Genomic DNA, 22,962 nt, shown 5'->3' with positions numbered 1-22,962 from the left:
TTGCTTTTACTGATACGTAAAGATCCAGAAGAATTCCAGAGACTGACAGAAAGTAGAAACTTCCAATTTTTCAAATAAGGCCATGAAAGAAAGAAGGAAAGAGGGACTACCTTCTACTACGGCCATTTCATTTCACTTAAAAAGGACGCTGTATCACAGGCACACAGGCAGACATCGTCCACAGGTAGGTGGGAAGGACAGGTGCAGATCCAGGTGGTTGTCAGTTCAGTTGTGGAAATGCAGTTTTCTAGATCATCTGCTGAGTGCAAGGGTCTTGGGTTTGGAATCATTGCTTCTGACAACAAATCTCCACGCCTTTGTCTAGCTTCCCATAGCTCTGACGTTTCCCAAAATCTGGCCCTGGGTTCCCTGCCGACGCCTCCGTGAACCTTGCACGCGAGTCAAGCCTTTCTGCCCACCGTTCCAGGACCCCAGCTCCTCCCTGCCTCCACCTCCCTCTCCACGCCGCTCTTCCCTTCCTCTGTCCAGCCACATCCTCCCCGCTTCCAGGCCAGCTCAGGAGCGGACGCCACAGGGCGGAGCCTGCCCTCCCCGACCGCCTCAGCGCCCTCCGTCGCCCTGGCCCTGCGCACCAGCGGCCTCCACGATGCTGGGCACCGCGGCCCTTACTTACCTACAGGAGGGCACTGACTGAGTGGGCGCCTTTCTCAGCCTTTCCGGTATCGCCCTCAGGGAGCGCTCGCAGTCTCCTAAGCACCACGCGTTGTTGGTGAGTAATAACTAACAGCTGCTGTGTGTGCAGCACTTCCCACGGCCCACTCAGGCATTCTCAGAGTCAGTGCAGTATCCTGAATCTCACAGTAGATTTAATAATAGGGTAGTAGCTCCATTTTAACAAAAAAGAAACTGAGGTGTGGAAGAATTAAGTTATGCTGATCATATGCTAATTTAAAATAAGTAAAATTTTAATTTTTTAAAAGGGATTCATGCAAATGTCCACCTGAGAATAAACCTAGGAAAGTCTTTTTATATAGAAAATGACATGCATTTTGTTATGTAATAAATGTTTTGTCACACACCTGAGTCTAGGCAAGTCACTTATTAAAACTATTTACTTAATAGTCTATTTTCACTTTTAAAAAGTTAGCAAGTAATATACATTTGTTATATATATAAAAAAAGAGGGAAGCGGATGTGGCCCAATGGATAGGGCTTCCGCCTACCACATGGGAGGTCCAGGGTTCAAACCCAGGGCCTCCTGACCCGTGTGGAGCTGGCCCACGCACAGTGCTGATGCGCACAAGGAGTGCCCTGCCACGCAGGGGTGTCCCCCGCGTAGGGGAGCCCCACACGCAAGGAGTGCGCCCCGTAGGGAGAGCCGCCCAGTGCAAAAGAAAGTGCAGCCTGCCCAGGAATGGCGCCACACACACGGAGAGCTGACACAGCAAGATGATGCAACAAAAAGAAACACAGATTCCTGTGCCGCTGAGAACAACAGAAGCGGACAAAGAAGACGCAGCAAATAGACACAGAGAGCAGACAACCGGGGCGGGGGAGGGGGGGAAAGAAGGGGAAATAAATCTTTTTAAAAAATCCTCTATTTTGTATATTTAAGTTGTTTCATGCTTTTTCTATCATATAAAAAAACTCTGATGAACATTCCTCTATCTTCATGTACTCACTCAATTATTTATTCCCTTAGAATTCCTGGAAATAGAACTTACAGGTCAAATGGTAAATACTTATTAAATCCTGGGGATAAAACAGATTTAAGGGATATTCTATTTTTTAGCACAATTTTTTTTTTACCAGAGAGAATAAAACTTCAACTGTTTTTTTTAAAAATAAATCCAAAAATATTGACATTTTCCCCAGTCTAGTCACTTCAAACTATGAAAATATTAAGGTGAAAATCAGAAATCTAACAGTGATTTGGAAGACAAGAGATATCCTATTTCCCAAAAAAATGTTTTTATTCATTTAAAAATAAAGGTTAAGCAGAAACGAGATGAACCCTTACTATAAAAACAAACTGCCTCCAATTTTTAAAGAAAGTTTTTATTTTTTTGATTCAATAAATACATGCCCATTATAGAAAATGTAGAAAATACATAGAAAATAAAGAAAACACAAGCTTTCCAGACTCTGACACATGAGGTAACCTTGTAGTTTACTATTGTCTATACCAGCATATATATATATATATATATATATATTTTTTTTTTTTTTTTCCCCTAACGATTTGCCATTTCCCTTCTCCCCCCTCCCTCCCCCCAAAAAATGGTCGACAGCCTGTGGCTTCAGCAACAGGGGACTACTTCATTTTACTGTGGGCCTCCCTCCTTGCTTCCTTGAGTCCTTCCCAGGTTTACATAAACGCACGACCCACCCCAGCACCCTGACGTCTCCTCTTCCCCAGAACTGCCCATGCCCGGCCTCAAGGCGGACCTGAGAAAGAAATTTCCAGCCCAGGCTTCTCCCCAGTGACACGGAGGATTTACCTCAGTCCATCAACATCCTAAACTTATAACTTTACCTCTTAAAATGGAGGCAGCACTTTAAAGTCTAAAAAGTTCTTTCACACACATTTCATCTTCACCAGAACCCTGTGAGGTAGAACAGGTATCCCCATTTCTCAAGAGGGGGAAACTGAGGCACCAGGGGTGCGTGACGATCAGAGCTGGTGAGTGGCGGCTTGGGTGGGAAGCCGGAGCCGGCTCTGAGGTCGCGGCGCTTGACCTCGCCGTGGTGGGCAAGCACTGTGCAGCCTGGTGACTGAAACGAACAGCTCCAGGTTTTAAGACCGGGTCCGGCCTAGCCCTGTTCACCGGAGAGAAAATCAAGGCCCGAGGAGCTTGGAGAAGGCCCCGTCCTCAGGCCGCGCCCGGCCGGCGCCCCCGGAGAGGCTCTTTGGGACGCGGGCCTCACCGGCCTCTGCTTGGCCAGACGTGGACCAGGGACCGAAGTCCCGAGCGCGAGGAGGCGGGCGCCGAAGGGGCGCTGAGGACCGCCAGCCCGAGCCGCTCGCCCGCAGCTGGGGGGCGCTGGGCCTTGACCTTGCACGCCCCTGCAGCCAGGCCCCGACCCCGCCGCGCACGTCCACCTGCGCTGCTGTCCGTGTGCGGCGGTCAGCTCCGCGAAGTGACGCCAGAAGATGCTTGCTTGGTAACGGGCGTCTCCGTCACGACCCATCACAAAATGCCAAAGCCCTGCGGGGGCCGCCCCCCCCACGCCTGCCGGACCCTCGAGGCCTCCGCGCCGGTTTGGCTGCGCGCCAGCTGCGCACGTGCGGCTGCGCCGACGCGCGGGCAGGGGCGCGGGTCCGCGGCTGCGGGAGCGCAGGGGCTCGGCGTGCGCGGGGAACCTCCACGTGCCAGCCGGTGCCTGGCGGGGCAGCGGACGGCCCGACCTTCCAGAAACTTGCAGGAAGAGCAACAAAACCAGGTGCCGGGCCAAGTGCGGTCCCAAAGGTGATCGCGGACCCGGCGGCGCGGACGCCGTTGGTGGGGCTGGTGGCACGGTCGGGCCGAGGGAGGCGGGGCGGCGCCACGAGAGCGAGGAGACCCGCACCGTCCCACGCAGCTGGAGCGCCAAGCGCGCGGCAGGCAGCGGCGGGAGGCGGGAGGAGGCGCGCGGACCTCGCTCCCCTGCTCCGGGGGCCGCCCACGCGGGGCTCTGTGCCCGCGCCCTGCGGGGCCGCTGCCGGCCCGCTCCCCCGCCCCGCGCCTCCGCAGCCGGGGTGCGCCCGAGGCGCCCGACACCCCCCGCCTCTCCAGGCTGCCGCACGCCCCGGCCCCCGCGCCACCCCTATCCCCGCTCGGGGGGGGGGGGGGGGGGGGGAAGCGCCTGTGCAGGCGCCGAGAAGGGTGCTGCGTCGCCGCGGGCCTTGGCGGCGGATGACCCTGCCGGCTCGGTCGACCCCGGCTGGGGCGGCGGGGCCTGGCGCGGCGCGAGGCCCGTCCGCCGGGGGCAGCGCGGCCGGAGCCCCCGGGCCGGAGGTGCCCGCGCCCCGGGCCGCGCGCGCAGGCGGCTGGGGCGGGCACGGCCGCGGTCATTACCTGGCCAGCGTGGTTTTCCCCGAGCCCGGGAGGCCCCGCAGGAGGTACAGGCGCTTCCGGGGGCCGTGGCGGCGCGCGGGGGGCCCGGGCGCGGGGGGCGGCGGCGGCGGCTGGAGGCTGAGCCTCCCGAAGGAGTCGAGGAGCCTCTCCATGGGGAAGGGGCGGCCCGCGCGGGCCCGGGCGCCTGGGCCCAAGCCTGGGGCCCGGCCGGAGCGCTTGTTTTTGTGGCTCCGCGGCCATGTGATGGGCGAGGGGCGGGCGCTGCGGCCCAGCCCCTCCCCGCCCGCCCGCAGGCCCGCGCCCCCGCCCCACGGCGCCGGGAAGCTCCTGGGCCGCCCCCGGGCCCCCCGGCCGCCCCCATTGCAGTCGCCTGGCCCAGACCGTGGAAGTAAAGTGATTGCAGTTGACGCCGCAAGGCCGTGAGAGGCGTTCGAATGGCGACGGGAAAGGCCTGGGGCCCCCAGCCCCCCGTTTGCGAGCGCCAGTACCTGGCTGGTGCCCCAAGGCCTGACCCTGCGTCCCAGGATGCGGGTCTTTTCTTTTTGGACCCTTCTTTAATGTGCTGCCAGAAACATTCTTAGAAAACTAACTTGCCCGCTCCTAACTTCAATCTCTTCTTCCTCTGAAAAGCACCCCTTGAACACTCAGGCCGCGGTCCCCAAGGGGCGCCGGCGCGGTCTCGGCCGCGGACCCCGCAGCTGCCCCCCGGGAGCAGCCCGCGGAGGGGCCGCGGGGCCCATTTCTAGAGAAGTGCCCAGAACTGAGCTCTAAGTTCCAGGAACTGGTGGCCGCCCACAGTGACTCGTTTCACACTCAAGTGTGATCGAGCGATCCCGTTTTCTGAACCAAGACTCAAATGTGTGGGTTGGAAGAGGGAATATTCGAAATCCACACCTTCCTGGAAATCCAAGCTGAATGGCGGCTTTGGCTGTAAATCGTCTTGTGAAGCAAGCAGATTTTGTTGCCGGCAGCTGGGAATGAAAATTACCAAAGGCACCTTCCTTCGAACAAAACCGAGAGGTTTCACAATAAGCTTTAGGAAGGGGCTTTCCAAGCAGGGAGGCTGTGCTGAGAATTCACCTTCCTCTTGGGACGCCCCTCTGCATGCACTTGGGGGGAGAGCTGCTCTCCTTGAAAATCCCTGTCCCCTAAGAAGGGCGGATGGAAAGGTACTTTCTTGATTCTGAGAAACACTGGAGTTTCAGAAGGCTCCCCTATTAGGGTGATCACCCAAGACACAGACTTACCCGCGGTCCGAAAGCTTGGAGCTCCGTGCACTCTCACTCTTACAGAAAGGGGCGCTGGCCCTGCCTGGGATACCACTTCTTTTTCTTTCTAGGGCTGTCCTGTCCAAACCCAGAGCCACCAGCCCTGGTGGCTCCCGGGCACCTGAGACGTGGCTGGTCAGAACCGAGATCAAAGGTATACGCTGGACTTAAGAGACTCAGTATGAATAAAAGAATGTAAAGTAGATCACCACTAAGTCTTACATTGTTACAGTATTACAGTGATAATATTTTGCGTCACTGTAATTAAAATTAATTCCACCTGTTTCTCTCTCTTTTTTTTTTTTAAACAGTGGCTTTTAGAAAAATCTTCCTGAGCTCTGTGCTCCCATTGTTTCTACTGGCCATTGCTGCAGGAGTCCATGTCCTCCTACAGGAGAGGTCCCAGGCAGGTGGGAGAGGGCGCCAGGAAGCTGCTCTGGGGGAGGCAGAGGTACCTGTGGCCTGTGGAGCCAGGAGATGTTGGGAAAGAGGTCTGTGCTGGAGAGCGCGGCTGGCAGTCCTCGCCCTAGGGGGCGGGGCAGGCTCTGGAGAGCAGGCCTGGGATGCCAGCCCTGCTGTCAGAGCAGGTCAGAGAGAGTGGCCAGCTGGCAGGCATGGCACAAGGGGGCGAGGTTCCAAGGAGGGGAAATGGTCAGCCAACCTGGACGCCACTGTCCTTTGCCCCACCCCCCACACTTTTGAGTCAACAAGCGCTGGCGGCTGCCCTCATTTATTCCTCCAACCCGCATGGTTTGGACGCCGTCTGCCTCCTCCCCCTGGACTCTGCCTCCTCCCCCTGGACGGGGAGTTTGAGGGCAGGCACAGCAGCTGACATGCTTTTGTCACCCCAGGCTCACCTGAGCATGCAGAAGGCGCTCACTACTGAGGTGCTGAGCTGAACCACTTCCTCAGCGGAGGAGCTAGGCTTGGGACTTCCTAGAAGTAAGAAGAGCAAAGCTAAGGGGCAAGGGTGGCAGGGCCGTGGCAGCAGTGCCCGCCCCAGCAGGGCCTCCAGAGAACAGGATGAAGCAAACGCGTACGTGCCAGATACAGTGAGGGAATAATCACCCGTGATTTACATTTTTCCATAGGAGTGTTCACATGTTAAGGTTTGGTACAACTAAACTAAAAACTTAACAATAATAATTGCCTGTAGGATAGTACAGGTCCGTAATCCTTTACCAAAAGGATTGAGGCCTGATATGTGTCAGGGTTGAGAACATGTGTGCACATTTGCCGCCATGTGGTGACACAGCAGTACAGGACTTCCGTTCCAGCTGGGATCTGGGCAGGGCCCACGCTGAAGCAATGCTTATTTCCGCAGTGAAATGTCTGCATGGTCACACTAAGTGATAAACAAGGAGTGAAATGAACTTTCTGTTAGTTTTGAGTCAGGTTTGCTACCAAATTAATTTTTTTCTTATTTTGAGAGCTTTTGGAATTTCAGAATTCTAGAAATGGGATCAGGGGCTTCTACTTGGATTTAGCACCTACACTTCTAATTCTGGGGTAATTTTAAAAATAAGCTATCACGTTTTCTGTGTCTTATTTCCTCTATAAAACAAATTAAAGTTATGACAACCATTTTTAAAGTGAGATAATAAAATGATCAAATCGTTACCTTTTCCATTGAGGTTTTTTTTTATTCAGATAGCTTATCGAGAACGGCTGGACGCGTTACCCGAGTCAGTCTTGTTACCAGTGGGTCCCCCCCTGGAACTAGTCCTGTGGGGCGCCGCTGCACTACGCACCGGGCTTCTGCAGGCATCTTCAAGCACTCCGACTTTTCTGGACAGCCAGGGGCCTCGACAGCTCCACCAGACGGGGGCCACCAGCTACAAACAAACACAAGCCCGGACAGGATCTGGCCATCAAGGGGGTTCACTTTCAGGTGCCCACTGAGGGTCCCTACTGCTGCCACTCCCCTGGCATGGAGTCCTGTCACACTGTGCCCCCAGGCGCCTCCGGCCTGGCTCCTCCACCCCACCCCCGATCTTTCCCAACCTCCTGCCCCTAAATCAAACTGTTTTATATCCCACTTCCTCAGGAACCAGCTATTTACATTTCAGCAAGTTAAATGTTTTAACAGGTTGACTGGGCCAGGGCCATCTGTTCCCTGTAGATAACAAAGTTTTTATTCTCCCAGAGGGCATTTCAAAGTTAATGCTTTCACCCAAAGAGGTATTTGGGGAAGGGAAGGAGCACTTATTAAGGGCCTACTATTTTTCAGGCACAAGAGTAAAGACTTTGCACGCTATTTCCTTTCACCCTCATTTAATGTCCCCATGACAAGCTGGTGAAGAGCCTGAGGCTCTGGGGGCATGGGGGTGGCAATCTGCTCGGGGCCACACAGCCAGCTGGCAGCTACCTCCACCAGCCCCTTCCCATGCCACTAGCCCCTTCCCGTGCCATCAGCTTCCAGCAGAGGCAGAAGTGCAGCCTGTTCCCATGCCACCTGCCTCCACGGTGAGGGACTCAGTAGCTACCACCAAGGCAGCAGAAGGGCGAGCTTTCCAAGAGGCAGAGCTGGTGGCACCCATTCTCAATTCCTGTTCACCCCTCGAAGCCCACTGATCTGTACCTTGAGCCAAATACAAAGCGGGAGCCCATTTCTCATCATACTGGTAAAACATGCGCAAAGTTCGATGTTCATAAAATTCCCCGATCAGTAGAGATGGATAATTACGGGTACACCGTGACAAGTAAGACCAGGAACATAGAGTATATACATGGAAGAGCAATGGAAAAGTCAGAAGTGTGGTCAGAGAAAGGGGCCTTGACATACAACGTCCAAATTTAGCAGACAGAAAAGACCCCTGAATTGGCCACAGTCCAATATGTCATGCTTGCTGCCCACTGCCTGCACTGGGTCCCCTGGAGAGAAACGCCTTCACATCAGTCCCTGTAACGCCCGGTCCACGAGGGCGGGAGCGTTTTCACAGCCGCAGCCGCAGCGTGTGGAGCAGTGTCTAACGTGGGGAAACTCGGCAAATATCTGTGGAATAAATGAATGTCTTCACTTCCTTTCTCTGAAATTCCTTACATGTCTTAATCCTTTCATACTGTAATTATCCCACATTTCCAGTGGTCCCTCTGGACCTCTAATCTCTTTTCTCCTTCTTTCAACAGAACCAGGTTTAAAACAAAAATGTTGTGACTGGGTGTACATGTTTTTCTAGTTGAGAAATGGAAACACAATACGCTTAGAATTAAGAGTTCAAATGGAGAGAGAAAACATGGCAAATGCCCAGTGCATTCAATTCTTATCAAATGCAGATACACACACACCAAAATAGTGGCAGCTGTGTTTATTTCAGAATTTAGTTATTTGGAAAAAAGAGTGCAATGTGTTTATTTTAATGTCAGCTTGATGTCAAGTTTAAAATATAGTATGAATTTGTCTACACATTTACCTCTTTGCCTGGAGACTCTTTTAATATTTAAATGTAGCCTACATCCCTAATTCTCAGCCTTCATCACATGCCAATCCAGGGGGGAAATCCCTTGCAAACTGCTGGCAGAATTCTCAAAAATGTGTTCTCACCAATAAAGTTGGAAAATAAATTTGGGAGTAATGTCTAAGCTTTGTTGTATTTCACAAAAAGATCTACACTTTAATTTAGAAAATAAAAACACCACGTGCAACAGTGGACAAGGTTGCTATGGTAACAAACTACATTTTTTATATTTCAATCTTCAGTTATTGCACATTTGGGCCACTATGGCCAAATAATGTCAACATCTACTTCCTTCTGATCATGTAGATAGAGGTCTCTGGAATAAGTTGTACTCACAATTCAAGGAATTCTCATTTCTCTAACCAATCTTCTTCTGTCTTTTCTGGAAATTATAATTAAAATACATATAATGAAGATTAATATTTGGCAGTGGGGTTAAGTTTGCACTGTCATTTAACTCATATAGGGATACTCCCAAAATGACAAAAGAACATAATCACCAAGATGTCAACTAAAACATTTAAAATACTTATTTTTTTAAAAACAATAATAAGGTCTCCATGGGGAACAAAAAGAAATATGTTATTTGGAAAAATGTATTCTATTTTACTAACTGGACAAACTAATCTTACTTTCCCCACAGCTCTGCTTATATGAACAGTTAAGAAACACTACTGTCCTGAACTATTTTATATTTTTCACAAAACCTGAATTTTACTGTTTATTTCCAAATGAATGCCTAGCATTGCCTCTGGGCACACAGAAATCACAATTCACCACCAGTCGGCTAATGTGAACCGAATCCCGTCACCTCTTGGTGGTGGATTTCTAGAGGGCCGGCTTTTTGAGAGTTCCTATCTTTTCTTCCTAACACTCTCAGCCCGTCTTTGCCTGGCTGGCAAGGTCACAGGGAGCTGCGGCTGCCTGCGCATCCAGACCCACGCCAATAACGAGGGGCTTCGGAGCCAGGCGAACGTGACCTGAACTTGTTCTTCTGTCTGGCTAGGGTGAGGGCTGGGTGGGGGAAAAGAGGGAGTGAAGTGGGAAGGACCCCTCGACAGGACGCCCCCACCCTCAGTGGGCCTGGCTCCCCGTAGCCAGATTTCAGGAGATGAATGCAACCTTCTTTTGGGGCCCACATGGAAGTAAACACGCAAGTATTGTCCACCCACCCATGTACCTTCTTTTTCTAAATGAGTATGTATTCAGTAATGTAGCAGTTTGTTATAATTGATGAATTCCAAAAATAAACATTGGATTATGTTTGTAATCTGATCTGTACCTGAGCATGATTGAGTTATGATTAGGGCGTGGGGGCTAATCAAGGGGTGGGGACTCACAGATAAAAGGCATGGCAAAGGACAGAGTTGAGGGTTCTTAATGTTGGAGTTTTGATGCTGGAGTTTGATGCCAAAGTCTTAAGCTGGAGCCCCCGGGGAAAGAGAAAGCCGTTCACCTGACAGTCTACAGCTGACCTTGTAGAGAAAGGCAAAGCTTAGAAAGCCTCATAGTCTACAGCTGACCTTGTGGAGAAAACAGGAGCTGAGCCCAGAGGAACCCAGGAAGCCTGAACCCTCACAGATGTCAGCAGCCATACTTGCTCCAACACGTAGAAATACTTTTGTTGAGGGAATTAACTTACGCTTCATGGCCTGGTATCTGTAAGCTCCTACCCCAAATAAATACCCTTTATAAAAACCAACCAATTTCTGGTATTTTGTATCAGTACCCCTTTGGCTGACTAATACAAGTAGAATATTTTTTCGCTGTTGAATTTGATGAGTAGATTTTCTCCTATCCAATTTGCGGTTTTTTTCAAAGAAAGCAGTTACAGAAGGCCCTGTTTGAAAGCCATAAAGCAGTACCTGTACCGACGACTTCCACTGCAAATAAATCATCTTTAGTGTCTTCCAGTCAAGGGGAACCACATAGTCATCAGGCAACAAAGACTCTGAAAAGAAGAGGGGACAACATCATCTCTAATGCCACACCGTTTTACCTCTATGATGCTGAAGCCTGGTTTTGAAGATATTTCAGTGATGCCTAGAGCAGGAATTCACTTGTATTAATAAACACTATCCAGACTCCATGAAAATGCTTATCATGCACATGTGTAAACGTGTCACAGTTCATATTCTCATGCCAGTATATGTATGTCTCCACATATATACATATCTAATAGCTTCAGGTGGAACTGATATTGGACAATTTAAGTGGTTATGCTTTCCTGTGACATATAAAAAGGAGTTTAGTCTCCTTGGATATCACTCCTTTACATATGATTATATGGTAAGAAAAACTCTCATAAGGATATTTGACAATTAAGATTATCTGGTGGGGAGCAGATATAGCTCAATGGTTGAGCACTTGCTTCCCATGTACAAGGTCCCAGGTTTGATCTCCATTACTGCCTAAAAAGAAAACAAAAAACAAACAAACGAGAAAAGAGCTGGGAGATGATGTGGCTCAGTGGTTGAGCACCGGCTTCCCACATACGGGGTCCTGGGTTCAATCCCTGGCCCTGGTAATTAAAAAAAAAAAGATTATCTAGTAAAAGTAAATCCTCATAAGCTGGTCAAAACATTAACATACACATTTTCTTCTATGCCCACATATCCCTAGCAACACTGGTAGTTGGATTCTGAGGGGCTGGACGTGGCCTCAGCAAGCAAATACCATATTCGCAGGGCTCCTGATAACAAGGAGCCTTTGAGTTCACTGCCTGATTTACCAACCACTGACCTCAGGCAGATGCCAGAGCGTGGCTTGTGCAACCTAGTCAAATAAATTGGTCCACAGTCTGCACATAGTTTTCTCCTTTCCTTTTTTAAGCACACACCATTTGGAACTGCGACGTTCCTTCCCACTGCCTTTCTTTCAAACCACTTTTCCCTCTTGTATAAACACTGCTTATAAGCCACTTCCAGGTGGAAGTCATCCCAGGTGAACGTAATCCCACATTTTCTTCAATAATCCCTTTAGTACGGGTGGCATCGCGCATTGCTTGTACCTCCTATGTGGAGTAATTTTGCTCTGTGCTAGTCTTGTCCCTCATTTGGTAGGCAAGCTGTTTGCTGAATGAGGTCTGTCTCGAGGTTCAACTAGCAGATGCTTGATCATTACTGATGGTGACAACACTGTGCATTCAAGGGGGAAGGAGGTTCAATGTCTTCTCAAGCACAGGCGTTCTGGTGCCTGTCTAAGGCAGTGATTGTTAATCTCTTCTAGTCATGGACCTTCCAAGAAGCTGGTAAAATCTATGTACCTCTCAGAAAGTATGGCACAATATGACACAAAATTTTTTTTTTTGCACACCATTTCAGAATATTGACTTTGGACTAAGATCTCTGACCTAAAATGTCTTCATTTATCCTTTAAAATTCCCTAAAGCAAGTGGACTTCAATTTTTAAAACTTCATTTGTGCCTTTGGGGCATTTAGAGAATAGAAAAATTGAAGCAGCTTTCAAGTCAACTAGTCAGACTGCCTCCCAATCTTCTTCTCAGTAGCCTTCTCAGATAGCCTTTTGTAATCTAGTTGAACCTTAAAAATGACTTTTCTCATCATTTAATCTTTGCTGTCCCCTCTTTACTAATTTACCATACTTATACCTGTGAGCCATAGCATGGTGAGAAAGGAAAGGGCCACATGCCAAACAGGGGAAATGTAGAAGAAAAAAAGATTAAACAAAGCAAAATAAAACAAACAAACAAAACCAAGCAGCCAGGTCTATTTGTTACATTAGCACCATTACCTGCCTCAGACTTCATTCGTCCCAGTGCCTGTGTTGAGATTCCACATATTCTACGTCCTCAGAGACATTCATTTAAAAAGATGGCAGGGAAACAGATTCGGTCCAACAGATAGGGCATCCACCTACCACACGGGAGGTCCAGGGTTCAAGCCCAGGGCCTCCTGACCCATGTGATGAGCTGGCCCACGCACAGTGCTGATGCGCACAAGGAGTGCTGTGCCACGCAGGGGTGTCCCCCACATAGGGGACCCCCATGCATAAGCAGCGCACCCTGTAAGGAGAGCCACCCAGCGCAAAAAAAGTGCAGCCTGCCCAGGAGTGGCCCCGCACACACGGAGAACTGACGCAAGATGACGCAACAAAAAAGAGACACAGATTCTGGGTGCCACTGACAAGAATACAAGTGGACACAGAAGAACACACAGTGAATGGACACAGAGAGCAGAAAACTGGGGGTCGGGGAGAGAAATAAATAAAAAATCTTAAAAAAAAAAAAACAAAAAAGGAGGCAGTAGGGAAGGGGCAGCGCTATTTGCAATGGATCTTGCACTTCCCTCTTGAAAAGCACCGTGAACTCAATGGACACACGGAATCACTAACATCAGGCAGGAACGCCTCAAAATATTACTTACATATGTTAAACTGGAACTTTTATGTTTAGCAAACGAAAACAAATTACCCAGGGGAACTCCAGGAGATCCAAAAAGCTTTACCAGTTGAAAGGCAAACGCTTTTGATAGTGGAAGTCCAAGGGAATTAAAGTTAGTACTTGTTGGATCCTGGTTCTCTTCAGTTTGTAAGCACTGCAATGGCTTAGGTTCTTCCCGTCTCTTCAGTTTTTCACCAGACCTTTCATTTAACAAGTGAAGATCAGAAGTAACTTTAAAAGAGTACAAAGTATCAGGTTGGCTACTAAAAATTTCTGAAGAAATCAATCCTATGTCATTTAGTTCATTATCTACTTTTGTCTGAGATTGGTAAGTCACAGACAGTTTCTTGCTTGCAAAAGGTACCTTCCAAAAGCTGGGTGAATGCTGTAGCACAAGAGAAGGAATAAGACTGTTGTAAAAATACATAGAGCACCTTAGCTTGTTAAATGACAGGCAATGAGAATTAAACTGTCCACCAATATTTAGAGGAGGATCTTGGATACTATCAAGACAAAACCATGATGGATGACAACCGAAGACCATAAGTTTTTGCTTATTTTCTTCCTCTTTATTTATCACTGAAATTCTATCTTTTTCTTCTCCCAAAACAGTTTCCAGTGTATGACTTTTCATTAACAGGACACCTTCCTCCCTTCCTTTTACACTGATATTAGTATGTCTGGGTAAGTCGAAGTTTGGTGCTAGATTAAAAATCCTTCTCTGCCTCCTTTTCCTATTTCCTGTGGATACCAAGGCATTCTTTGGGATATCCAGTTGAGGTGAGCAGTTGCTGAAGATATTTGTTTCTATTTCTATGAGTGAATCTATATTCTCAGTTGGAAACAACAAATTTTTATCTTCTATCAATCGCTTCTCCTCTATCAATATTTCTGGGCTTTCTGATACTGATGCTCCTTCAGATGTGGAGATCAATTTAAGCAATCCTCCCCTCTTGCCCGGACTGGTCAGCCTATGCCATCTGTCTCTTTTTGGTCTCTGTTCACATATAATCTGATGAGGTCTCTCAGACCAGCCACCAAAATAGTGTTGTCTATCAGAGCCCAGCTGTAATTCCTCATCAGATAAATTGATTGAGAAAAAAGCCCAAGAATTGGTTTCAGTGGTATTTGCTCCTTGCTCCTCTCTTGAAACTTTATCTGATGTTTTGGATCCATGCTGATGGCACAGCTTTGTTTCACTTGGGACACTTTCATTCTCCATTTCTCTCCCCTGCATTAAAGAGCAAGGGGCCTCAGCAAACCTGTCCTGGCAGTCCAATGCCATGGCACGCCTATTTTCAACATGCTTTTCTCTGTCTATGGCAGAGCAATCATCACCTGTTGCACAGAGAAGATTTTGAGTCACTGTTTGACAAGGAGCAGACCTTTCATTTGGAATCGATGATAAATTTACAAACAAGCTATCACCTCCCTTAAGGAGGTAATTCTTTGGCGTGTTGTACAACTCAACTATAGACACCATATTTGGGAAACCTTCTTCATGATTGATGTTTTTCCATCTTTCTTCTTTATAGCCATTCACAAAATCTCTTAATTTATATTCCAGACCACCAGGGAGGGACTGCTTTGACTCTCTTTTGGTCCCTTCCAAACCCTTGTCTTCACGTGGAGATGGATGCTGGGCTCCTGGAGGAAGACAACTTAAGGTACCAAGTGAGTTTTTCTCCATGATTCCATGAAGACCAGTCTGCTTTTTGTTTCTTTTTCTGTTCCTCTGTTGTTTGATTTTGCTGAGCCCATGTCCCGTTTTCTTCAAATCTCTCTCTCTAGAATATAAAAGAAATAAGAAAATTTATAACTTACCTGTGAAACATTATCCAACTTTAACATCATAATCCTAAGGTACAGATTTAAAAATCATTAGTATAAGAGATTCTATAGTGTGTACTTTGTATTATACTGTTAAATCACTTTTAAAAAGAGGACTCTCAGTCCTGTAAATTAGAAATGAATATACTTCAAGGGCATTAGAATCTGTTTTCATGTATTCATTTCATAAACCAATGACTTTATGAAAATCTAATATTTTCCTTAAAAGATGATTGTCTTATACTATATTGTTTTGTATTATATTACATTCTATTAATTATATATTTTAACCTACCAATTAAAATCTTGTATTTTGCAAATCTTTGATTTTACAAAGTGAAAAGAGGCTAGTCTAGTCTCAGAATGGCAAAACTTTAGTGGCTTTAATAGCTAGGTTTTTTAGGCATAAAGAAATTTGCTATTGAGTGGTTCCATCGAATTATAAGCTATGGTTGATGAGTAGCAGAATCCAGTATTTGGGTGATAGGCAAGTTCTTGGGGTGCCTGGAAACCTGTGTAGGCATTTTTGTTGTCTTGATGACTGGCACCCGCTGCTGAAAACCTGTCCCACCCTAATGGGCAGTGGCCCGCTCACTTAGCACAGGAAAACTTTACAGCTTCCCTTGATTGAAGGCAGCCTTGAGCCTAAGCGGAAAAAGGAAGACTTGAGAAATTCCTTCCTTATGATTCAGAATTTAAGTCTGGTTATCTTCTCTTCTACCCTGGATAATCAGAGTCAGGGGCAAGATAGAGATGGAGACATAATAAAATGCAGTGGAGGAGGGGAAAGAGATAGGAGGAAAAAATTCAGGATAGAGGAACAGGAAAAAAAATCAGACAAGCAAGCAAACAGAAGAAAGATAATCAGGAAAGAAGAACAGTCAATCTATTGACTGGGCATTGGACAAATGAACTTTAAACCTACCCCTGGACTCTGTTTTATTCCATTCCATGCTGTTGGGCAATTCTCAACAGGCAGAAGATATGAAGACCTTGTTCTTTTTCACCTCATTGCTTACCCTTGTTGATACACTCCTGGATGTGAGTTTAGGAAAAACACTAAGGAACACTAAGTTACTTAGAAGCAGCTGTGGGAAGTGGACTTGGCCCATTGGATAGGGCATCCACCTACCACATGGAAGGTCCATGGTTCAAACCCCGGGCCTCCTTGACCCATGTGGAGCTGGCCCATGTGCAGTGCTGCTACGTGCAAGGAGTGCCGTGTCATTCAGAGGTGTCCCCTGCATAGGGGAGCCCCATGTGCAAGGAGTGTGCCCCATAAGGAGAGCCGCCCAGCGCGAAAGAAAGTGCAGCCTGCCCAAGAATGGCGCTGCCCACACGGAGAGCTGACACAACAAAATGAAGCAACAAAAGGAAACACAGGTTCCCAGTGCCGCTGATAAGGATAGAAGCGGTCACAGAAGAACGCAGCGAATGGGCGTAAAGAGTGGCCAACTGCCGGGGGGGGGGGGGGGGGGGAAGATAAATAAATTTTTTTTAAAAAGCAGCAGTTGTGATGGGGCTCCTATAAAATGTACATTGGGTAAAGAATGCCATCTTTGGTAATAACTATCCTTCGTGGCCAGTTCTGATTCCAGTGAAAGCTCTAGTTGAAATCTAAGCTGTAATAGCAGTTGTGAAATTTAAATTGTAGGCTAGGAAGTTGTTCTCAAAACAAATTCCACTTCCTCACCCAACTTGGAACAACTATCCTACTGTAGGGCAAGGAGGAAAAGAGCAGCTAGAGTTTGTTGTTGCTTCCCATAGAAGATTAAATGGTAATCTACTAAGGACCTGTGATTCTGTGGAACTGAATGGAATGACTTGCGTAGCCACCGTCCCTCTGAACTGTACAAGGAAAGAGAGCCCCAATCCAGGAAAAATGGGGTAACAACAATATGGTTCATCACAAAATTGTTCAAAATTCCCTATACCCGTCAGGAAGATTAAGTTCTCCAATCCCTTTTTGAAAACTGGCCTTTTGAAAACCAACCAACATTTACTGAACACTTACGACTGTTTAACTGCTTTCATTTACTAACTCACCTAATCTTCACAACCATATGTGGTAAGGACAAATACTAGCTTTATCCTCATCTCAGAAAGGCAACCGAAACACGGAGCTGTCACCGTGCCCAGGGGCGGGTGGCAGAGCAGGATGCCTGGCACTGGAGCCTACACATTAGGAAAAATTGCCTCTCATTTTTTAAAGAGAATGAAAACACAAAACAAAACAAAAACCTCTCTGCCCTCTCCTCCCTTCTTCCTCTCATCTTCAGACTCTCACCTGTGCATAGGTAGAGATCCTTGTGGGCCAGGATGAGTCCTTTCATGAAAGCAACCCTTGGGCTGTGCCTCCTATGGCCACTAACCTAATATTGTCTTGAGACTTTTCTCCCCTCTCTCCTTGGGTCAAACAACAACAAACAGGGTGAGAGCTGGTAGAATGGGCAGGAGTCCCTCCCTCTACTGCGCCCTCATTTCAAGGCCCCACATGGGCCATGGGGAGATGAAACCTGGTGACCCATGACTTAAGACTGGCAGACATGCACAACTGGGTCTTCTGGAGTTAATTTATTCATCATGGGATAGAGGAGTGAGAAGTGATCTCATTCTAGTACCTCCTAAAAAGAATATAGGTAGTTGTTTTTTTATTTAAACGTTTCTCTACTTACAGTCATTTGCAGTTATATTAAATAAATCACACTTTCGAGAATTTTCTAGTTCTTCTAACTTCACTGTTCCTTTTGAACAAATCATGACTAGTCATTGTTATGTTGTCATCTTGAATTGCATCCTGGGGTTTTAGTGCAATGTATGCGATTGCTTTGGTTGTTGTTAATGTATAGTAATAATAAGGGCTGCCATTTATGAAATACCTGCCATGTGCTAGGGGTGTTGATGGAAGCTAAACGGCTCATCAGGCTAGCCTCCCCAGAGTTCAGAGAACTGCTAAGACATGGGCCACATTCTCTGACCACAATGCAATGACCTTTGAAATTAGTGACTAAAAAGTAATTCGGAAAAAAATCCACATTTTTTGAAAATTGTTAAAACATCTAGAACTCTTAAGTAGAAGAAGAAATTATAATGGAAATAAAACTGCATGACTAAAAGATTACATATAAAGTGGTAATCAAAAAATATTTGCCATACATGTTTACAGTACAAGGAAAGACACAAAATTAATGCATTAGACACATAATTGAAGAAGTGAGAAAAAGAAGCAGAGAAAGCCCCAACCAAGTAGAAGGAAGGAACTAAAATATTGGAGAAGAAACTAAGGAAACAGAAAATAAACACACTATAGGCAGTGTCAACAAAGCCAGAAGCTGGGTATTTGGAAATATTTAAAAATTTTCCACCAAGAAAGCTCCAGTTTCAGATGGTTTTTCAGAAAATTTCTACCAAATATTCAAGAACTGATAACTGCAATCTGATGCAAACTTTTCCAGGGAAGAGAAAATTGCCAACTCTTCACGAGGCTGACATGGCTTGAGAGAGCCAGAAAGCACACAAAACCGGAAACCTTTAGGCCAGGCTTAGTCTGAAAATAAACACAAGCATACTCAACAAGTATTAGCAAAACACCTCCATCAATGTATAAAAGAGATGATATATTATGACATAGCTGGGTTTATCTCAGGTTTTGCAAGATTGATTTAATACTAGAATATCAATTCATGATTCACCACATTAATAGGTTAAAGGAGAAAACATATAAAAGTATTTTGTAAGATGCAGAGAAATGGTTTTTTTTTCACTTCCCAATCATAACTTAAAAAAACAACATCCAAACATTTTTTGTTTGCTTACAATACCCATGCACATTTTATTAGTAAAAACTAACAGTGCCAAGTTAAACAAGTCAAACCATTAAAGTCTCTTTATCTTCCATGAAATGTTACAGAAAAGTTTGTTTGTGTTTCAATAAAAAGCCTATTGTTTTAGAACAGGCGGCTAACAGCAACTGTGTACTTTAAATGTTTTGTGAATAAATTTTAAGAGACTACTGCCTGTCCTGAAATTCTCTTTTTTATTTAAAAAACACAACTATTATATTAAAAATGATTGACAAATTTTGAGTTAAAAAACTGTTGGTATGTTCTCTATATTTAATCTCAATTTAATAATAGATTGCAGTAAGCTATAAAACAAAACATTTGTTTCAGTACATATCTTTAAATGATAGACTTCTAAGTATATAAATGACAACATAATAAAAAGTTTCCAAATGTTGCCTTTGAGAAATCAGATGTGTTTTACCATAAGCAATAAACCATTCCAAACCATCAAAGGGATTTACATAGCTGTATCAGCACGGCAGTAAACTCTTATCAAATAAGCAAAACTTGTGTAATTTGCTGCAAAATAGAGAAAAAAAAAAAAAGTGTATAAATGTTATGGACTCTCAATAGTAAATATAATTTAAGAGGAAATAAAGGCATAATAAAATGTATGGCACTTAATGTTTAAAAAAGTAGAGCTTTGCTATTTTGCTTGGTTTTTTGGACACTGCATGATATAACAAAATAACTCCTTATGTAATCTTGCTATCCATTGGCTAGTGGTACCATACAAATCACACTGCAAATAAATGGCCACAGAATGTGTACCAGTTTCCACAAAATCATAGGGTTTCATTTTCATTGAGGTGGATGAAATACTATTTCTTCAGCAAACTCAGTAAGAATTGTTAAGGGTCAGAAATGAACTCTGCCTTTTAAAAAAAAGTGAAAACAAAAACTAAGACATAAAGATTCTGATCAGCACTGCACTAGTATCAAAACACACATCCACACCACATTTTTAAAAATCTATGAAGAACATATTCGCCTGCTTATTGGAGATGCATATCTAAATTCAATAGTTTACCAGTATCTTCTTGGGGGTAAGCCAAAAAGAAACAGAAAACTGCACTACTAAACATATCCTTCCTTTAAACCAGTCATTGTCATTTTCATTAAAGTCATCATTGTTACTGTCATCATCTTCCCAACAAAAGACACAGGCATCTCCTCCTGGAGCCACTGGAACTCGTGGCCAGCATTCCATCTGCACTGCTGCTCAAGTCGCTGACAGAAGGCCTTGTGCCATTTGAAGTTGAGCCTGATGATGAGAAAATACCCCACTGATTGAGCCTTGAACCATTTCTGCCACATAACATTCTAGAGCTTTAGGTACCAGCTTCCTGATTCTGGTCCACAAGCCATTCCCAATTCATTTTAATACTTTATCATCATAGATTTCAAATAGGTTGTCAAAATTAAGCAGACACTGGGGAGTGGATGTACCTCCTAAAGAAAAAAAAAGAGCAGACAAGCACAAAGAAGTAAAAACAAGCAGATAAGGAAGTCATTGGCGGGGGGGCGGGAATTAAACACTCAAAAACTCTCACTAGAAATAACTGCCGTCAGCCCTGACTTCTTGCTGGTGTGCACGACGGATAGGAGATGGGTAACGGAGGTAGAGGGAGGTGGCTGGTTGGCTCTTGCTGCTCCACTTGACTCTTTCTCTGAACCAAATTCTAGGAGGCCATTTTATTGACTGTTTTATTCTTTCAAGTTTTCTCTGTCTCTCTACCTTTAAATTCTGACATTCCTGAGCTGGGTCAGTATGCAGACCAATCTTTCTTCTTCTCAGAAATAATGTTCACAGCCAAGAAGACATTTAAGGCATCATAGACACATCATCTTATATTCTTCTGGTTGTAGGGTGATTAACTTGGTACACGACTTCCTGCCATCCAAATAGCTTGAAACCATCACTCTCCACCTGCTGGTCCCCCAAAACATACATTTTTTCCATATGCATAGAATTGTGTTCTTCAAGCTAATCCATTCTTGTGGGTGTAAGCCTATTGTTTACTTCAGTTAAGGGGCTTTATATTAGATTACTTCAGTTAAGGCATGGCCCAGGGTGGATCTTAATCCTCTTACTAGAATTCTTTATAAGAGAATGTAATTCAGAGAGTAGAGAGAGCCATGGAAGCAAGAAGCTGAAACAACAACAAAACCCAGAAAAGGGAGAGACCAACAGATGCCGCCATATGCCTTGCCATACAAGAGAAGTCCAGGATCGCTGGCAGCTGGTCTTCAGGGAGAAAGCATTGCCTGATGATGTCTTGATCTGGATGTTTTTCTCAGCCTTGGAACTGTTAAGTCTGTAAGCTAATAAATTCCCATTGTTCAATGCCAACCCATTTTATGGTATCTGAATTTTGGCCTAAAACAAGAGGTTAATGGTACAGAAAAGAGACAAAGGGAAAAAAGAGAAATGAAGATAAGAAGTGAACATGAAAAGAAGAATATTTTAGAAGCTGAGGGAAAATGTAATTTCTAGAGAAAGGTAAATCGTGTTAGATTGAATCATGTCCTCAACAAATGATGATCTTAATCTGTGTTCCTGTGGGTGTAAACCTTTGCAATAGGACCCTTTGAAGATGCTGTCCTTAGTAAAGGTGTGGCCAAATTCAGTCAGGGTGGGTCTTAGTCCATAATTCTGGAGGCCTAAAGAGAGGAAATTCAGATGCAGCCAGCCAGAGAAAGCCACAGGAAGAAGTCAGAAGGGAGAGGACACCAGAAGAGAAGACAGCAGAAAGAGATCCCCATGTGACGGGAGACAGAGATGTGAGTCAGGGAACCCCAAGGGCTGTGGCAGGCCAGGCCCAGAACACCCCAGGCTTTGGAAGCACAGCCTTGCTGATACCATTAGACTACTTTTGGCCTCTGAAAGCACGTACCAACAAAATCCTGTCTGGCAAACTAAGAAGCTGGGAGTGGAAAATTATTTTAACAAATATGCACTGAGTGCCTACTGTGTCTGAGACCACGTAAGGTAACAATAGCATTGATCTCATTCATTTATCCTCTAAGTGAACATTTTCATCCATAACCTGAATGACAAAAGTAAAGAAAGGTACTACTGAAACACACTAAAACATGGATAAATCCCAAAATGATGCTGCTGAGCAAACCAAGCCAGGAATAAGAGTACATACTGTATGATCCCATTATGTAAAGTTCTAGAAAATGAAAATGAATCTATAGTGGCAGAGAGCATCTCAGTGGTTGCCTAGGGAGTGGTTCGAGAGGGTAAGATTACAAGGAGACTTTTGCAGGGGAAGGAAATATTTTGTTGATTGTGATGACCGTTTCATGGATGTATACATATGTCAAGCCTCATCAAATTATACATTTTTAACATATGCAATTCATTGTATGTCAATTATACATCAATAAAACTGTTTTTTTAAAAGATAGTATATTAGTGTTCTGCTGCTGCAACAAACTACCAGTTTTGGTGGCTTACAAACAGACAAATCTATTATCTTACAGTTCTGTAGGTCAACAGTCCAACATGGGTCTAAATTAAAGGAGATGGCAGGGCAGTGTTTCTGAGGCTCTGGGGGAGAATCCATTTCCTGGTCACTTCCAGCTTTTAGAGACCATGGACATTTCTTGGCTTGTGTCTCCCTTCCTCTACCTTTAAGTCCAACGGTGCTGCATCCCTTTGTGTCTTTCTTCCATAGTCACATCTCCCTCTGACTCTCTGTATGTCTCTCTCTTCCACTTTTAATGGCCCTTGTTTTTCACTCAGCTCACCCAAATAATCCAGGATAATCAACCCATTTTAAGGCCACCTGATTCCAGAGATAAGGACATGGACTACTTTGGGGAGCCATTGTTCTACCTACCACAGATAGTTTTAGTGACAGTGGTGGAATTCTGAATAATGAAATTTTTGTTAACTTGCTTAGGTATGACAATGGTATTATGGTCATGAAAGAAAGAGCCTTGACTCTTAGGAGATACCTGTAAAGTAATTAGGGTTTAAGGGTTGTAACATCTGCAACTTACTTTCAAATAGTTCTGCTAGTAAATAAATATGCATGTGTGTATTTACACACATACACAGATGTATACATATATCTATAAAATCAAATATTGCAAAATGTTAACAATTTTGAATGTAGGTTGAGGATA

General features: G+C 45.4%; 1 protein-coding gene across 10 annotated transcripts in view; it reads right to left on the bottom strand.

Annotated features, from left to right (window-relative positions):
* N4BP2L2 (NEDD4 binding protein 2 like 2) overlaps positions 1 to 22,962 on the bottom strand; it is an 81,050-nt gene that overhangs the window by 15,151 nt on the left and 42,937 nt on the right. For 2 of the 10 annotated variants that reach the window (XR_011645779.1, XR_011645780.1), the window contains exons 7-11: positions 13,178 to 14,934; positions 10,611 to 10,696; positions 9,082 to 9,127; positions 7,039 to 7,122; positions 6,145 to 6,223 (exon numbers count right to left, since the gene is read on the bottom strand). Coding sequence is in view for 8 of the 10 variants with exons in the window: in XM_058276976.1 (XP_058132959.1) it covers positions 6,943 to 7,122; positions 10,611 to 10,696; positions 13,178 to 14,934 (2,023 nt within the window). In the remaining 2 variants the exon portion in view is untranslated. Of the gene's footprint in view, positions 1 to 5,001; positions 5,021 to 6,144; positions 6,224 to 6,909; positions 8,283 to 9,081; positions 9,128 to 10,610; positions 10,697 to 13,177; positions 14,935 to 22,962 lie in introns of those variants that run through there. The other 8 variants (XM_058276979.1, XM_058276982.1, XM_058276980.1 and 5 more) reach the window with 5 other exon arrangements.

The sequence above is a fragment of the Dasypus novemcinctus genome, chromosome 15 (genome assembly GCF_030445035.2).
Source record: "Dasypus novemcinctus isolate mDasNov1 chromosome 15, mDasNov1.1.hap2, whole genome shotgun sequence".
NCBI classification, from domain to species: domain Eukaryota; kingdom Metazoa; phylum Chordata; class Mammalia; order Cingulata; family Dasypodidae; genus Dasypus; species Dasypus novemcinctus.
The sequence above is the reverse complement of the archived record's forward strand: the minus strand, read 5'-3'. Positions and strand labels throughout refer to the sequence as shown.